Source organism: Branchiostoma lanceolatum, chromosome 12, assembly GCF_035083965.1.
Source record: "Branchiostoma lanceolatum isolate klBraLanc5 chromosome 12, klBraLanc5.hap2, whole genome shotgun sequence".
Classification (NCBI taxonomy): Eukaryota; Metazoa; Chordata; class Leptocardii; order Amphioxiformes; family Branchiostomatidae; genus Branchiostoma; species Branchiostoma lanceolatum.
This window is the reverse complement of record NC_089733.1, coordinates 4173766-4192802: the sequence shown is the minus strand read 5'-3', so window position 1 is coordinate 4192802 and position 19037 is coordinate 4173766. Positions and strand designations below refer to the sequence as shown.

Below are 19037 nucleotides of genomic sequence, written 5' to 3'. Positions count from 1 at the left end.
TCTCTGTCGCTAGGATAAATGAATTTGTGTTTTTTTTTGTAAATATTTTAAACCAAACGCGCTGAACAGGAAATTGGACGTGGGCTATATCAAAATATGATTTTTTAACGATTTTTGTAGATCATTATTACCTTCGCCAAGAAGGTTATGCAGAGGGTAGCGTTTGTTTGTATGTATGTTTGTTTGGTTGTTTGTAGAAGACCAGCATAACTCGAGAATGCCTGGATGGATTGTCTTGATATTTGTGGTAGGTGTTAGTGAGACCTAGAAGTGATTAGATTTTGGCCCCCCTAGCGGCTTCTTTCGATACTGAAGCGGAACTTCCTGTTTTGATATCTCGTGTTCTGGACATGCTATGAAACTGATTATTGAGTGGTAGATAGATCTTTAGACAGAGTAAGTGGTATGGGTTTGGGCCCCCTAGCGGCTTTTTTGGAACTGCAGTAGCAGGTTTTGTGTCTGACTTTGAAAGGGAATAACTCAAGAAGGGCTTGATTGATGGTAATGATTTTTGGTAAGTAGATAGCTTGAGTGATGATGTACATGATTACATACTTCTTATGCAAATCAGTATCTAATTTGCATAATTAATGAGGAAAGTTTATACATCCGCCAAATTCCATGATAGGACTCTGAAACATGTGACATATGTAACTGAGGAAGAGAGAAATGTTAATTGATATGAACTATGCAAATGAAGACCTCATTTGCATAATTAATGAGAAAATACTGTAACAAGATGGCCTTGTTGGATGGTCATGATTTTTGTTATGTAGATAGCTTGTGTGATGCTTAGTATGATTGGACGATAATTATGCAAATACGATTCTAATTTGCATAATTAATGAGACAACATTAAAATCCGCTTTGTTCCATTATATGACTATTCAAATTGTAACTGAGGCAGAGAGGAATGTTGATAGATGGAAAATATGCAAATGTGGGCCTTATTTGCATACTTAATGAGTAACTTCTATAAATATAATTCCACACTGGCAAATGACGGCAAATGCATACATTTAATACTTTTTTTGTGGCATCGGGAAGTTATGTGAATGTGAACATCGTTGAATCAAATTATGCTAATAAGGGTCTCATTTGCAAATTTTTTTATAGATATTAGCATAACCTTCTTTGTTAAGCTCATAATTTGTTAAGTTCATACTTTGGACATTTTATATTTCAAGACAATCAACTGGTATGATTTATTATTGATGAGAAACACTCCTAATAAATCAGTCATAAAGGTTAAAATCATTTGGCGAAGGTATTAGGTCGCGGAACTCTAGTTAATGAATACAAAGTTTTAAAATTTGTCTGAGCCCACCACTTACACCGGCCATGCGCCCATGCCAAAGGATGGAAGATATTTGAATATCCTAACGTCCGAACGCAACTGAACTGTTGATATCTCAATAACCAAGCAGGATCATCATATGAGAGTTCATACGATGAATATGAAAGCTTTAATGATTATGTCAGCCAAATTTTGCAGGAATCCGTCCTTTCATAGGCGAGCCATGAAAAGTCAAGTCTTTGAAAACAAGGCCGTGTTTCGACCGCTATCTTCCGGGGGGACATTTCCGAGTCGATCTCAAACGCATATCACGGAATTGCATTTACCTTTCTAAAACGAGAATGAAGCGGTATTTTTTAATGAAATTTTCACAACAGTATGCTGATATACTTATCCATCCATGGTTTGAACAGCTTTGGTGTTCCATGATTCTGTATGAAAATATAGACCATGCATTTGTTGTCATATTTTACCTTGCGTAAAAGTACAAACTTCAAAATGTCCGACATTTTCTAAACGAGGCAGGATAAGACGTTGCGTCCTGATATAGACATAATTTTTTTACAGTTCTGTCAAGGACGTTTCATTTATGTTATCACTTTTTTTCTGGGTGGTTGCACTAAGTGGTTTACCTGAAATATGAACATTTATCCATAATTCGTGTCGGAAACCTATGATTTTTTATCTGAAATCAATCTGTTCATATCTCGATAACCAAGTATGACCATCGTATGAGACTTCATATCACAAGTAGGAAAGCTTTGATGATCATGTCAGCCAAATATGACAGAAATCCGTCCTTTCGTGGGCGAGATATGACGTGGAAAATAATTCACTCTCGCGCAAACCGAGGCCGGGTTTTGACCGCTATCTTCCGGGGGGACATTTCCAAGTCGATTTCAAACGCATATCGCGGAATTGCATTTACCTTTCTAAAACAAGAATGAAGCGGTATTTTTTAATGAAATTTTCACAACAGTATGCTGATATACTTATCTATCCATGGTTTGAACAGCTTTGGTGTTCCATGATTCTGTATGAAAATATAGACCATGCATTTGTTGTCATATTTTACCTTGCGTAAAAGTACAAACTTCAAAATGTCCGACATTTTCTAAACGAGGCAGGATAAGACGTTGCGTCCTGATATAGACATAATTTTTTTACAGTTCTGTCAAGGACGTTTCATTTATGTTATCACTTTTTTTCTGGGTGGTTGCACTAAGTGGTTTACCTGAAATATGAACATTTATCCATAATTCGTGTCGGAAACCTATGATTTTTTATCTGAAATCAATCTGTTCATATCTCGATAACCAAGTATGACCATCGTATGAGACTTCATATCACAAGTAGGAAAGCTTTGATGATCGTGTCAGCCAAATATGACAGAAGTCCGTCCTTTCGTGGGTGAGATATGACGTGGAAAATAATTCACTCTCGCGCAAACCGAGGCCGGGTTTCGACCGCTGTCTTCCGGGGGGACATTTCCGAGTCGATTTCAAACGCATATCGCGGAATTGCATTTACCTTTCTAAAACAAGAATGAAGCGGTATTTTTTAATGAAATTTTCACAACAGTATGCTGATATACTTATCTATCCATGGTTTGAACAGCTTTGGTGTTCCATGATTCTGTATGAAAATATAGACCATGCATTTGTTGTCATAATTTACCTTGCGTAAAAGTACAAACTTCAAAATGTCCGACATTTTCTAAACGAGGCAGGATAACACGTTGCGTCCTGATATAGACATAATTTTTTTACAGTCCTGTCAAGGATCTTTCATGTATGTTATCACGTCTTTTCTGGGTGGTTGCACTCAGTGGTTTACCTGAAATGTGAACATTTATCCATAATTCGTGTCGGAAACCTATGATTTTTTATCTGAAATCCATCTGTTCATATCTTGATAACCAAGCATGACCATGGTATGGGAGTTCATATCACAACTAGGAAAGCTTTCATGATTATATCAGCCAAATATGACAGGAATCCGTCCCTTCGTGGGCGAGATATGACGTGGAAAACAATTTACTCTCGCGCAAACCGAGGCCATGTTTCGACCGCTGTCTTCCGGGGGGACATTTCCGAGTCGATCTCAAACGCATATCGCGGAATTGCATTTACCTTTCTAAAACAAGAATGAAGCGGTATTTTTTAATGAAATTTTCACAACAGTATGCTGATATACTTATCTATCCATGGTTTGAACAGCTTTGGTGTTCCATGATTCTGTATGAAAATATAGACCATGCATTTGTTGTCATATTTTACCCTGCGTAAAAGTACAAACTTCAAAATGTCCCACATTTTCTAAACGAGGCAGGATAAGACTTTGCGTCCTAATTTTTTTACAGTCCTGTCAAGGATCTTTCATGTATGTTATCACGTCTTTTCTGGGTGGTTGCACTCAGTGGTTTACCTGAAATGTGAACGTTTATCCATAATTTGTGTCGGAAACCTGAGATGATGATTTTTTATCTGATATCTATCTGTTCATATCTCGATAACCAAGCATGACCATCGTATGGGAGTTCATATCATTACTAGGAAAGCTTTCATGATTATATCAGCCAAATAGGACAGGAATCCGTCCCTTCGTGGGCGAGATATGCTAAGGCAATATGCTCTACTAACTTCTAGTCTCGCCCAGCACCAAAGTGGGGCCAGTCTTCACCCGCTATAGGCCTATAGTATATACACCGCATACAGTTAACGTACCTCGTGGCCTGATTGCGAACACACGTACACTGTGACACACATACACTGACACGTTCACACACACAAGCATCAGAACTATATATTTGTCGTCGGCAAATGACAGAAACTGAGAAAGTAATTAGCAGGGCATTGAAAATGGAGATGCCCGAACGATAGGGGAACGATCATTATACTTAGAGACCATGAGACGATAGGCATTCATACAGATCATACACTGACTGACAGGAATAAAAAGTAACGTTTAGCCATTGTTACTCACACAGAAGTTCTTTAACTTCCGTATTTCTTGGATAAAAGTCCAATGGAAAACGCGGTCGCACAAAAACCAAGGAGGTTAACCTCCTTGCAAAAACTAATTCAGTACTTTGCCAGTAACACGCCCATAGTAAGCAATAACAATGTATTTTCCCTAGATTTTTCAAAGCCAACGGAAGTCTTGTATAACACTGCTCGCGCCGCGTGTGTATTTATTAATAGCACTCAACTCAGTGATCTGTATTAGACTGACTCCATCCATTGCTTTCTGCCCTTCTTTTCATCGGCATCTTAACGTCACCTCTGGATCATTTTAGTGGTACGTTGTTGTGATAGATGTCTGACATCGGCGAGAAAACAGTGAACATGGCCGAAAGTGACCCTGGAGATTTGGGTCCGAGCGTGGTGGAAGAAGAAATGATCAATACTGTCGTAGAGGAGTCCCAGGGATCTAAACCCAAGCGGTAAGTGTGATGCACTTGTTCGGTTTTACGGATAATGGGTAGTAAACGTACAAGAAGTGCAGAAGTGTAAAAGAACTACAGATTTTTCAGGAGCCCTCCATGCGTGGGCGCCGCGTGGGGTTCAGGTTTCGCTATGCACTTTTTACGAATATCGTCTCACAGAATGGTTCATAGCGCAACGTGAGATTTAACAAATCATCCACGTACTAGGCATAATTTGAATGAGATGGTAGAGAATTCGATGCATATAGTGGTACATAGCGCATACCTATTCGATTTAAGAAAAACCTCATACGATCTTTTCTGTTTTGTAGTTCACACCCTACTGAGTACTGATACCACTTGAGTGAAACCATGTGACCGTAGCCACTGTCACAAATGAACAGATAACCCCACGGAGTCTGAGAGACAAACCACAGGTCAAAACGATCAAGAAATGATTTGTCTTCTAAAAGACTAAAAAAAACTTACTACACGTACTACCAGTCACACAATGTTATTGTTTTGCTGAAGCTTTTGGCGCGTATTTCTTTTCAGTGAGTTCACCTCGCACTTTCACACTTTGGACAAGGGCGAGAAGACTTTCTTATGTTAATCATATTTGTATAGGGAAGTGGCATATACCCCGTTCACGCTACTCTGGGAAGTGGTAACGTTCCAAGCAATTTGCATTTTTTCCCTGTGGATGTAGCAAGGAATTTAACCTCCTTGGATGTAGCAACAAAATTTGATAAATTTGTGAAGGTTAGACATCCAGGTAAACAATATATAAGGGAAATTCAAACTCTACAACTTGATAAAAATTCGGAGATTTATTTCCGGACGGTTCGAGAGACATCCATCACTCTTCTTCAGCGTTACAAAAGTGAACTAGCAGAACGAACCAGTACTTATATACAATAACTAGAAAAAACGGTTTTTACATGGCAAATCACAGTCATGCATAAGTGACATAGCCTGAGTGCCAGCCTTTTTAGCTTCCGTCCGCTACCCAAGCTCCGCTGCGCTACCCAAGCTCCTGGAGCGGAGCTTGGGTAGCGGACGGAAGCTAAAAAGGCTGGCACTCAGGCTATAAGTGACATTCATTGTAATGTAAAAGTTAGGAAGGTTCCTATGGTAAGACAACACATATTGATGAAATGAAATTTGATAAAGGAAGTAATTGAGTTAAATATACAGAGCACTTCTGTGTTTGTATGTGCAGAGTTACTTTAAGCAAGGAGGTTTTATAGGAAGGACTGGCAGGGTAGTGCTCTCTGTTTTCCAGATTTGCATGTAAAGACCGAATCTTCCAACTACTTTCGGTCAATTAATCTCATCACAAGAGTTTAAATGTTTGATCAAAACATTATATCATGAATGTATATAATTTAGTATTAACTTGTTTCACCCCCAATCATGTGACAATGGGCCAACAGTCTGAGGATATGATTTAGACAATGATTCTAAAACCATTGCAGACCCTGTACCTGAACCTCTGTACCGGTACCTGTACCTGTACCTAAAATTTTTTTAGGTACACAGCTCTAATTGCAGTTTCTGTCATGTTTGAGTCTTTGACTTTGCTGCTAAATATTGTTTAACTTGTTACCGACTTTCTCCATTTTGGAATTACATTCTATCAAAAGATCAGTCGAATGTTAGATAAGACTATGAGTGCAGCTCTGAAATTTGTTGTATTTCTTCCTGTTGTTCAGATCAGGTAAAAGGAAATAGAATACCATAGAAACACAGCTTCTGCTCATTTCATGTTGTGAAGTCTATTAGAATCTTGTGGGTCAGAACAAATAGCCGCCAGGTCTGTCAGTTTTTCTCCGCCTGTTTAACTGTGCGATCATGAATTTACTAGTATATCTGTATCAAATTCCGTGGATCCTGGATTGGAGACAGGAAAGGCTTGGTGTCACCAACTGACCAGTCATTAGGGTTCGTGAACTCGCTGTCTGGGTTCAGCGCGGGTTCGAATACAGGTAGCCAGGAGACTGCTGTAGAATTCTTTCCGAACACCAGGCATCTAAAAATATCACTTGTCAGTTAAAGATATGTGTTACTCACTTACTGGTATGATATGACTTTTATATGAAAAGCCATTTGTGTCTGAACCATATTCAGTCATGAGCAGATTCAGAATACTGTAAATGCATTTACCTTCAGTGTTCATGGCAGGAGGAAAAACAGGATTGGAAGTACTAGTAACGTTATACGGTACTGAAGAATTAAGAACATTTGTCGTGTTATTTCACGATAAGAGCACAGTTTAAAAAAAACAACAACAATGCAAACGTTTCTGCATTTACACTATGCCATGCCATCTAACGTTATATTAACTGACTTTGAATAAAGTGACCAATGCCTGTTAATGATTTTTATGTATATCTACATCTATTTCTGTTTATCGAATCAGGAAGAGGACGGACCTGTCTCCATACAAAGATGAGTTGGTGGCACTTTGGAATAGAGGGATGCAGAGTGTAAAGTCTGAAATCGGGAAACAGCTTATCGAAGAATGTATTCAGTCTACCAAACTGGAGAAGAGAGTAATTGAGGTAAATACAAAGCTTGAAGTAATCATAACCATTACAAGTAGGAAAACTATGGAAAGCAATGTAGTTGTGATCCTTATCTCTCTAATAGAAAATTGAACGAATATGTCAAATTACAATAGCAAGTTAATTGCAAATTATTGCCTGAGGACTAATTGCATGTCAAACAAACAAACAATGCAACACAGTACATGTAGATCTATAACAACATTCTAGTCTGAATGGTGACTGTAAATTGTTGGGTTTGACTTCTTTTTCTGAGACAGACAGTGGATTACATTTTGTTAACTGTAGAGCAAGAAATAAAAAGCTAACGTTATGATTATGAACCTAACCAACCTTTCAATTATGGCTGAAAAAAGACAACATTATGACATATGTCCTGTACAGCAATGGATACGTAACCACAAGAGCCCCCCAGTGCCACAGCATGAGAAAGTGGTGGGAGACCCCTTCACCACAATAACCTCAAAGAGAAGGAAAAACGGCTACGACCTGTTCAGGAAAGACTATCTTCCAGGTACTATTTAGCTTAGTATTGTCAGATGTCTTGGGTGCGCTGTATGTGTTATTATCTGAATGTACATGTACGTGTATACCAGTTTGTTCTCAGTGGTCTCTGATAGCTACCAGCCTAAGTATATCATAGCTATAAGCCTGCATCACACAAACCAATTGTACTCAAAGCTCAGAATACTGAGCGCATATGCACTTTTGTGCAACCCATTACCAGCATTGGCTGAGGCTGCACTGTGTTACTAGTATAAAATGCTTTTACACACTAGTTGACGGTATAGTTTTAATAATTAAGTGTCATTTAATAAAACACATGTTGTACATGTTTTACTTGTTACTAATGTTAGGTCCAGAATTTCAGTTCTGAAGAGAGGTACATGTACATGAAAGCTTTGTTAAATGAGGTTTTGCTGACATTCTTATGTTGGACACCAATTTTTTTTCTGTTATGTCTTTTTAACCCTTTATACCAAATGTCAAGTGTATAGAGTAATAATGAAAACATTCCATATGATTGAAAATCTTGTAATTAGGATATCAACATCAGTTTTCCACTTTTTAACAATGGACCCAATATCTTTCAAGGAAAATCAGGAGCCACTGTAACAGGAGAAGCTGGTCGCGCTTGGACTGCAATAAAAAACACTCCCCTGGGAAAGGAATATGAAGAAAGAGCAAAAAAGGTCAAAGTATTGCAGCCCCATGAGTGTGACAAGAAACAGAGGCAGAAAGACATACAGAAGCTGTACGACCAGCTCAATGAAACAGTTGAGTAATATTGTTCATGTTTGTATAGTCTAGCTATGGAATTTATTTCCAACATCACTTTTGGAATACATATTGTGCAGACAGTGCAACACATTTAAACAGAAAACACAGTCTGTATTGTGGTATTGTTTTCCGGAAGCCATTGTAGACTAAACCTTAGGCTACAGCAAGTAAATTTTATGGATGACATCCTTTGGAGTCTGGAGACTCCAAATTTAATGAGCACAGGCGAAAAAACAGGATATCCACATTTTCAAACTTGCATACCATATAGCATTAGCATATAAAAAGAATTGAAGCAATAAAACATGGTATTACAACCAACAAGTCTTTTATCCCTGTAGTCAATAAAACAGTAAGTAACACTGATGTCAACATTAAAATCATTATAAAATTAGATCCGGATTTGTACAGCACATCAAGAATATAAGAGACAAGGTTTCCATACACTGGTTACTGGAGTCTCCTGAGTCATGCAGAAAACTGTGACTAAATAATGCTGGCTCTGCCCACTTCGTCTGAACTGAAGTTCTTTCCGCTATTGCTGACCTGACTGTCTGCATAAATTTCCACGTTTTATCCTGTATTCAATATACAGACAGTTAGATGATGGTCTATTCAAACCGCATAACATTATTTACTTCATCTGACCCTGTTATCGAATTGGTTAGTACTTCGCTTCATTAAAGAAAACACATTGGATTACACGTTGTTGATAACAATGGCACAGCAATTAGACTGATTTCAATTGCAAATTTGGTATGAGGAGCAACTGTGTCTTCCTGTAAGTTGGCGAGGAGGAGCAATCTTTCTTATTACAGCTGGCATACACAATAATTGTACAACACGTTCGTACCGAGTACCAAGTTTTCACCTTTCCTACATTCGCAAAAGTGTTAAACTTCATTCCAACACAAAGTTATATGTACAAGGATCAAATAAATGACGACAATTGTTGCTTTCTTCAGGATTAATAATAACCAAAGTGACAATTAAAGTTTAGTTTGGTTTCATCAAATTGTGGGGCTGAAGTCAATTAAAAACTTCACGGCCATAGAGACATTCTTTGTTTTATCTACTACAGTAGTACATAATGCAAATCACAAGGACAAATGATTAGTTGTTAACATAGGTAGTCATTCAATGTCACATTTCAACGATTTTGAACATATGATTTGATCTTTTCACAGCTGCAAAAGTTACAGGCCTGTAACTGTGACGCAGTTGCAGTGGTGTATAACCACAACACTAAGCGGGGGTACATGGACGGGACCCCCAAGGGGCACGAGGTAATGGATCAGGTGCACCCAAATATGTTTTGGGATTTTGGCCTGGGATTCTCTGGGACAAGCAGTGCTGGTAAGTATGGAAAAATTCTTAATAACACACATTATATAGAAATCTTTCCTATTTACAAATAGTATGGGGAATATCTAGTTATGATAAAACATTTACATGTTAGCCCTTCCCTGACCACCTGTAAAGCAAGCAATCCAACATCAAAGTATGCATGACATTAGTGATCATTTAAGTGAACGATAGTGCTATTTTCCAGAAAAACCAAAGACCCCTCAGGCTATGAAGGATGAGGTGAAGGCACTCTTCACAGAGAAATGGCGTGAGTACTACTTGTATTTTCTTTACTTATTTCTCTGTTATAGTTTTTTCCTTGTTATAGTGTTAAAAAAACAGAGCAATGATGCAACCAGTGCAAAGAAATGGAGGTGTATGATAATAGGGAGCATTATTGTGAAAGTGCTCAAATCTGTATCTGCATTACATATGGTCATTTCGTTTTCATTCCTTACACAATGCAATCAGTTAAATAGTCAAGGTCCAGCTATTTGTTGATTTCCCTATTTAGAAGAGTTGGGGTTGAATAAGAGTACCAAACCAAAATATTTATCCTATTTGTTCAGTCCCAAATACTGACTCATTCACCCTCCCTTAATCACAATTTGTCATTTACATGTTATAACACCAAACTGAGTTTTGATACCAGTGCCCATCTTGTAACTATGCTTCACAAAGGCCATGTTGTCAAAATAAAACTGCAGTTCTAAGAACTTAAAATAAGAGTGGCAATGGAATATCTTTTCAAGATGTTTATGCACTGTAAGTGTTAAATTTTGATTCTCTCCAAATAACATGGGGTTCCATGTCTTTTCCTGTCATGGGGTGTCCTTTGTTAATTTTTTATTATTTTGTTCTGTTCTGTCTCATACTGTTCAACTGTGCTTTACCGTGTCTGCTCAATGTTTGATTTTGGTCCATTTTAGTATTATGGGTTTCTCCATATCAATGTGTGAGAACAACTTTTCCAGGGTTGTCATCAGGGAAAACTACCCGCTTTCCCTACGCTGCTTGGAGAAGAGGGGAGGTGACAGTGGAGGGGTTGCCTGAGGGCTTCTTCTCGGACAAGAAGCGGAAGCCAGGGGAAATGGGAACCGAAAAACTGCAGGTCATCCTTGACTGTAGGGAGGAGATCTGTGTGAAACGTGAGTCACATCTACCTTTAGATCACATCAGTGGAAAGAATGGTGGTAATGGTACACTGTATCTGGAAAAAAAAACCAATTCAATACACAAATTTAATGTTACATCAAATTTTCTTAGAGAAAAGTCTGGTATCAAATCATGTTTGTAAACTGCTCATAGACTTACAGACACCTAAATGGAAAGTGTGAACTGATTAGCACATAAATTTGATAACTTTAAAAAGAAATTCTACTTTCTCCCTGATGCATAACAAAGCAATGGGGGATTTGTAGCTAGCATTTACATACCCAAGTTTTATATTTATGCTCCTTTTTCAGTGCAAGGTCCTGAATCTCTTGATACAAATGACATGGATGATGATTCTGATGATGATTCTGCTGGTGATTCTGCTGGTAATTATACATTCTACATTACAAATGAAATTCAGAAAGAATACACAATGTAACCTTAGATGCCATCAGCGAAAAAAATATAACTATAATAATAAAGAAGTTAAGATAATGTAATGAAGTAGAGCATGTGATTGAAACAAGGAAAGGGTCAACTTTTCAAAGTTTATTTTGGTTTCCTAGCACAAGAGTACAAAAACTACAACTCTACTACATATACATGTGTTATAATTTTGTCGAATTATTACAGTAAATATAGTCAATTCTAGGTGTTCAGGTTGATAAATGCATTGGAAAAGAAGAAAGTATCACAAACTTACATTATCTAGCTCACTGGTTAATATGAACCACTACAAATACTTATTTGTTGTTGTCATTGTTGTCTCTCAACAGCTCAATCTGAACAGCATACCGAGTTCGAAGACGATGACGCAACAGCTAACGAGCTCCTCATGAGGGTGGCCACAGACCTGGAAGAGATAGGAGGACAGGACAGGGAAGAAGTTATATTAGAGATCCATCAGCCTCCAGAGAGAGAGAGAAATGTTTGGGACTTAAGCTTCATTGATACTGCTACTACTGAATAGCATTTCGATTACTCTGGATGACTCTGTTCACAGTGCACTGTGGCAAGGTGTTACTATCAATACAGTCCTAAACGTTAAGTATCATTACATTGGTAGTTACTACTGTTATGCAACAAGGATGAGATAATGCTGTTCTAAATGTAAACTAGTGGTATTTACATATATACATTATTAATCAACAATCCTGACCTAATGCAGTCCCAAATGTAAAGTGTTGTCACGACTTCACGACTCACATACACAAATACCCACTCAGGATCAGTCTATTAGGGCTTATCAGCTCTCATGACACAATGACATCACATCTTTTCTCCTTGACTGTAATGGTATAGTGTTGAAACTTACTATGTGTAGGAATTACTAGAGTTTGTAATTATAAGTACAGCAAAAAAATCCATTATAACCGGTGAAGGACTGAAGGTTAGGTGTAGGTAATCATGAGATTATCTGCTTGCACAGCTCCAGTTTGAATACTTTTACCTGCATATGCAGGTGGTATTTTGAGTGCAAGAGATAGATACTAGTAGATGAGTATATATCACATACACATAAAAACAGACTGAAGCTAAAGCTGGTTTGGCATGATTACCTCTCCAAGGTATACAATGTTATATACATGTATGTAGGAATGCCCATGGGTTATCAAATACAACTTGGGAGATTACATGAACAAAGAGTAACAAGATAAGATTTTCAATGGTAGTCTGAATATTTGGGCTATTCCCTCTTCTATTAAGTCACCTGCTACATGTGAGTGTACAACAAGGCATTTTTGTTTGTTTTGAATATCAAGTAAACTGCCTTAATTTGGCGTAACACACCAAGAATGATCCTCCACTCTTTTTGATACATGTAATTGGGGTGGGTTCTTAAACTCCTTGAGGTGTGGCTTTACTGATGTCAGTGACAAGGTGTGACTTTCCTGGAACAAGGGACCTCAATTTCACATCAAATCTGAGAAGATGTCCCAAGCCAAAGCTCCTTGAACCTAGGCTGGAGTCCAGCCTTATTAACTATAGTTCACTACCCAAGTTTGCGAGGAGCAAAGCTTGGGTAGTGGACTAAAGCTAATAAGGCTGGACTCCAGGCTACCTTGAACCGGGACATCTTTATGATGTCAACACGGGACACAATGGGTTCTTCTTCTCCACTCAGCCCTGTTCACCATCCACCACGGAGCGAAGTTCTGCTGTAGTGATGTCACTGGGCCCACCATCTCTGGAGTCCTAAACCCCAGAGGGGGGAGTTATTTTCCAATGGATGGTAATTTTAGGAAGTAGAAATGAATATTTTTTACAGTATACGATAAAGTACCCACTAGTCCTGTGCGCATCAAAAGCATTCAGTATTCTACCGAATTCCACAGGTGACCCTCAGCCTACATGTGTTTTTTTACAATGTGCCTGACATTGGCTGACAACAGTTAGATTACAAAAAGAATGTCAGGGTGGTTAAGAAAAACTCGTCTTGCTATGTGTTCTTTTATATCTTATTAACAATTGGCCTTCTTATTGTGCTTAACCACCCTCATTTACGCCGAAAATATCCATGTTTAAAAATGTATGTTTACGCATAGGGAATACACTGGTAGGGTCTGCAGGGGTTTAGTGAGTATCATATTGTTTTAAAAAACACACCTTGTGTAATTCACCACAAGCGGAATTCTGTACAAAGTCGGCTGATTATGTATTGATTGATACATAATCTAGTGGAAAATAACACCGCCTTCTGGACTTTAGTATTAAGCCTTAAAGTTAAAGTTTCTAAGCTTAGTATTCTATTTTCACTTGATTGGCGTAAAGTGCATTTCCCACGTCACAACTTCTGGGCTCATTACCCAAGATTGAACCCAGGACTGCTTGGTTCTGAGCCAAACATTCTAACAAAGTAACATAACATCACACGAAGCTACATTTGTAATGTTATATCAAGTGGGTCCCTGTCTGATTTGCATGCATATCATTCAATTTGATTAGAAATGTGAGGGCATTTTGTTTGATATCAACTGTTAAATTTATTGACAATTCACATGGACTAAGTATAGATGATGGATCACCATTACTGCTTGTGCGGAGGTGTGATGTTGACACAACAGGTGTCACAGGAATGTAGCGCTGTAGCACTTTTCCTTGCTTTGGCTAGCAGCATGTACTCATGACTCAGTAGGTAGTATCTGCCATTCCACATAACACACCAGCTTCACAGGCATACGGAGCAGCAAAAACTGGTTATATCACATTCTATTTCTCCGCTGGCTGGGGGGGTCAGGCCATGCTTTGACTTTTTCAAAAACACGTACAGTACACAAATAACCTTTGTCTAAATAGTGACTACGATATGTTATAAACAACACTGCCATTCAAGTTTATTCTATCTGGTGCACCCAAAATTCTTTCTGTGCACCCAATTTTTTTAGTTGGGTGCACCAGTGCACCTATTCCCAAAGATGAACTTCGAGCCCTGTGTGATAATATTAGATTCAGGATGCCGCTCAAAATATAACAACATGCCTAAAAATCACAAGTAGTCACATGAGTTTCTGTTGCTTACGGCACAGATCTCGCCACTGTGATGTGGACATTGTCTCAGTAACTCAGTACGGTCAATTAATTTTCGCGGTATGGCCCTCCCCAAGTGGACGGCCTCTCAGTCGCGGTCTGGCGGAAACACTGTCTCAGTTAATTTTGGGGCAAAAGTGTTTCCCAAGAAATTAACAAGGGAAACTTTGGTATTTTGTTTGTTTGTTAATGACAAGCTCAAATCAAGCAGGCCACTTTTCAATTTAAAGGTTAAGAAATGGACTATAACGCTATGTAAAAAGCTAATTGGATCCAAGTGAACTTTAAAAAAGGCAAGCACAAATATACTGACCAAAAATTATGTTTCACGCTTTTATTTTGCAATGCACAAAATATCAACATGGTTGTACTAGGCAAATCCTGTAGATATGAAAACGTATAGATATTGTGTGGTCTATATAGTCTAACATGTCATTCTCACCACAGAATTGCGAATATTTCACCAAAAATCCCACCAAGAAAGGCTTTCAATGTTTTGATACCCTCTTTAAAGGAAAGCTACCCAAAAAATTGAAAATCCTGCTATGCTATGCTAACTATATATTCCAAAGTCAAGTTCTTACTTCAGGGTGTTTTTGGTACAAGTATAGATATTGTGTGGTCTATGTAGTCTAACATGTCATAGTCACCACAGAATTGCGAATATTTCACCAAATGTCCCACCAAGAAAGGCTTTCAATGTTTTGATACCCTCTTAAAAGGAAAGCTACCCAAAAAATTGAAATCCTGCTATGCTATGCTTACTATATATTCCAAAGTCAAGCTACTTACTTCAGGGTGTTTTTGGTACACGAAACACTGACGTCATATAATTCGATCATCAGGTGAAAAAATCAGAACACAGACATCATATAATTCAATCATCTGGTGAGATTATCACGCCTTCTCACCTGTGATTAAATTATATGATGTCAGTGTTTCGTGTACAAATATTATCAGGTGAGAAGGCGTCAGCATGGCATAACAGTGGAAGATCCCAAAACTATGATGGACTTATGTGAAACAACCTGAAGTAAGAACTTGACTTTGAAATGTATCAAGCATAGCATAGCAGGCTCTCACCGTGGGGTCTAGGCACCTTTGCTAATAGTAATACCCTGGTCCCCCCTTAAAATGTCCACTGCACCATGCAGAACTCCAGTTAGGGTAGTCCTTAATAATAGCTGTATACACAAAGTATAAGCTAGTTGGGCAACCTTGGCCCAGCCAAACAAACATCTACATCTACATAGTTGTTGCCCCCCAAATAACCCCTTCAGGGGCATAGTAGGGGGGGAGTTGAGGTCCCGGGCTAAGGCGGGCAGGCCTCCAGCCTGGCACAGAACGACTCAACGGTGGGAGCCGTCGCAACCGTGCCAGGCAGGGTGTTCCACTGAGGGATGGTACGGGGAAAGAAAGAACTAGTTTATATGTGTCGGTTCTATGGTGGATGGTGTGAAACTTGAGGTCGTGGCTCCCCCGGGTGCGCCCCTGGTTCAGCAAACTGTAAGTGTCTATATTAATGTGGTTATTAACAAGTTTGTAGAAGAAGGTGAGGCGGGCGTTCCTCCTCCTTTCAGATCTAGAGAGAAGGGGCCACTGCAGGTCGTTGAGCAAACAAATATATAAATAGGAGAAGCACTCCAGTCTTTGTGATTTATTGTTTGGACAACCTTGATTAATGTATAACACTAACATCTAATGGGTCATGACAAAGAAAGAAACAATATTGACATCTTTAAAAAAATGTTCAGCATTGTGCTAGCTGCATCCTCTACTATTACTGATAATCCCTTTATAACAATAACTTTATAATTTTGCAAGTTCATGCCCGAAGGCTAATTGCCACGGTGTAATTGTAGACAAACAAGTACATGGAAAAAAACTAGTACATGTATTACATCGTGTTCAACAAATTATGTGATGTACTAGTAACAGCAAATTATGTGCTGTACTAGAAATGATATGCAGCCGGAGCCCACTACTTCCCTTTTCTACCGAGATAGACGACACGTCGATCAGTATAGGAGAAATCAGATTTATTAAACAATAACGCACGGTGAATTCCCTAGAAAAGCGTGTGTTGAACAAGCAGCTTTCACTGATCTTGTAGTGTCCGGCTATTGTTTCCATGGACGCTCATTTTGGGCCCGGAAGGCCAAGGGGGAAATATTTCATACCGCCCCCCTCCCCCAGCCGATACAGTTTTCTACGGTCGTGCGATAAAACCGACTGCTAGAAGGTTTGTGCACGAGTCGACGTCGTGTAGCATGTTTCATCGAATTCACAACACCCTAAGTTAACGCTACTAGTATATCTTTCCGGTTAGGTTCAAAAGCCGCTTACTTCTACTAGATCTTACCTGAGTTGTACTCAAACTGGAACGCCAGCCTACGCCGATGCGATGTCAGAAATCTCCTACAAAAGCCGACATAATCGTTCTGAACGTTTCTATAATTTTTCCAAAATATGTTACAGGTATTTCGGGGATGATGTAAGGGATTCGTCAGTTACAATAGCGAAAGATTCTACTATATAGGCTCGTTCTGCACGTCGTGTCGGCCACAAGCCGCCATTTTGGTTCCTCTTCTCCGCTCTCCTGGTCCCATCATGCACAGCGTCAGAACTGTGGTTATTCCAAGTGACTATTCAGTCACTAACCACTTACTCCAGAGTACTGGAGTATACTCCATACTGACTATAGTCGCCTAACCGGTCCCCTGTTTTAACCACTATAGTCGCTAAACAGGACAGTATCCGGTGAACTGCGGCGCTACTTAAGGTCTCATTCATGCGTTTTTTCGCCCCATAGGCTTACATGTTATAATACGTGTTTTACATGGGCGCGTTCGTAATGAAGATATAGAAAATGTGCCGATGTTTTTCATTCCATGTTGAAAACAAACATTTACCCTAGATTATTATAAAATATTGACAACAATTTCACTACATACAATCTCTTTTTATAGCAATTACAATCTGCACTTGGCTACACCCCCAAAAAGCCACTTTCCAGCTGTAAGCGCCGGACCGATTCTCAGACAATGCCCGGGCTGTGTACTTCCGACCACGCGCGCGGCTGCCGAACTTTGTTGACGTTTCAACACTAGTGCTGTTCTCCTGCATGGGGACAACACCGAGATCACAGCAGATCTCCTTCATTGCCTCTGCCAGCACATCCACTTCCTGCTCTAAGCTTGCAAGGCGTAACAGTTTCTTTCTTCCATCAATGCCACAGTCTTCTTCTTCGTCTTCTTTGTCCTCTTCAATACTGGCCAGGCCACTCCACATCGGACCCGAATGAAGGCTTGACCATTTGTTGCCGAAATGGGCGTACATGGTTTCCTGGTACTGGTAGGCTGCATATTCCTTTGGACACTGTAATATGTCAGCATACTCTACACTGAAAAACTTGGCATTGTACTCCAACATTGGAAACGGCATTCTGTCCACCGGCATTCTGGGGCCACTACCATCTTCTCTGGGCGTGCCCAGTGCATGGGCCAAATGATACAAAGTATTCTCCCTGCCATTCGTGCAGTGTCTCCATCCCTGAAGCACACAATTTCAAGAAGTCCCGAGGCACAAAGGGCGAGAGACTAGGTCTCAACTCCTCCAACGTCTCGTGGTAGAGGCTTTCCAAAAAGTCCCACTGTTGTGATTCAGTTAGTAGGCGGAAATTCGCTTTCATTGCTGGGATGGAATAGACTGGAGTGTTAGATGTTGGCGGGAGGTTTTCTTTCGGTTGTGTGTCTTCTGAGTAGGTGATGTTGAAGTGATCTTCCGCTTCATGTACAGTTGAAAACTTGGTTTTGAGATTGCGCATCATATGGCTTTTACATCCAGAAGCTGTAAGAATGAATTCAGACATTCTATGAGAAGGATGAAGAGATATAATAGTAGCAGACTCCTTACTTACCAACATTACAATGGCATAAATACAAACGTCCAATATCATCATCTTATGTTTCTGCTGATATGACAATAATTTACAAAGTACCCAATAAAAATGCAACAGATCTTACCTGGTCTTGCAGGCTTCCCTGTTTCCTCGGACACAAACTTTCCACAGATGCCAAGAAACTTGATGTTGGCCACTGCTTCCCCTCCTCCACAGTGTGATACAATGCCACGTACTTAACAATGGCAGCAGTTTCGTCCTTGGTCCAAGGAACAGAAGATTTCCCATGCTCTTTGTTCTGTAAATACACATAACAACAAATTAGCATGTGAGGAAAGTCAGGAAAGCATGAAAAGGGAATGACCACCATGAAAGGAATTTTTTTCCAGTTTGAATTCATGATTCATTCTGTAAATTCAATGTCTATACTTAGATGATGATGATAAATTACAGCAACAATCAAAAAAGATATGTCGATGAAAGTTAGACACAATAAGATATGCCAAATAACAGTTACTCAAGGAACCGGGTATG

The 19037-nt window shown here is 39.2% G+C and overlaps 1 protein-coding gene and 1 long non-coding RNA gene across 2 annotated transcripts; one reads left to right on the top strand and one right to left on the bottom strand.

Moving 5' to 3' along the window:
* Positions 1-4457: 4457 nt before the first annotated feature.
* LOC136446028 (uncharacterized) lies at positions 4458-12717 on the top strand. Its single transcript, XM_066444297.1, has 9 exons — positions 4458-4742; positions 7147-7288; positions 7676-7805; positions 8387-8568; positions 9760-9928; positions 10125-10187; positions 10894-11067; positions 11386-11460; positions 11851-12717. The coding sequence occupies exons 1-9, from the start codon at positions 4615-4617 to the stop codon at positions 12042-12044; spliced, it is 1257 nt and encodes a 418-aa protein (XP_066300394.1). The 5' UTR covers positions 4458-4614; the 3' UTR covers positions 12045-12717.
* On the bottom strand, positions 11814-17364 carry LOC136446029 (uncharacterized). Its single transcript, XR_010757485.1, has 3 exons — positions 16965-17364; positions 13137-13270; positions 11814-11927 (listed from the first exon to the last, which is right to left on the bottom strand). It is a non-coding gene; the product is annotated as an uncharacterized lncRNA (long non-coding RNA).
* Between the last annotated feature and the right edge of the window lie 1673 nt (positions 17365-19037).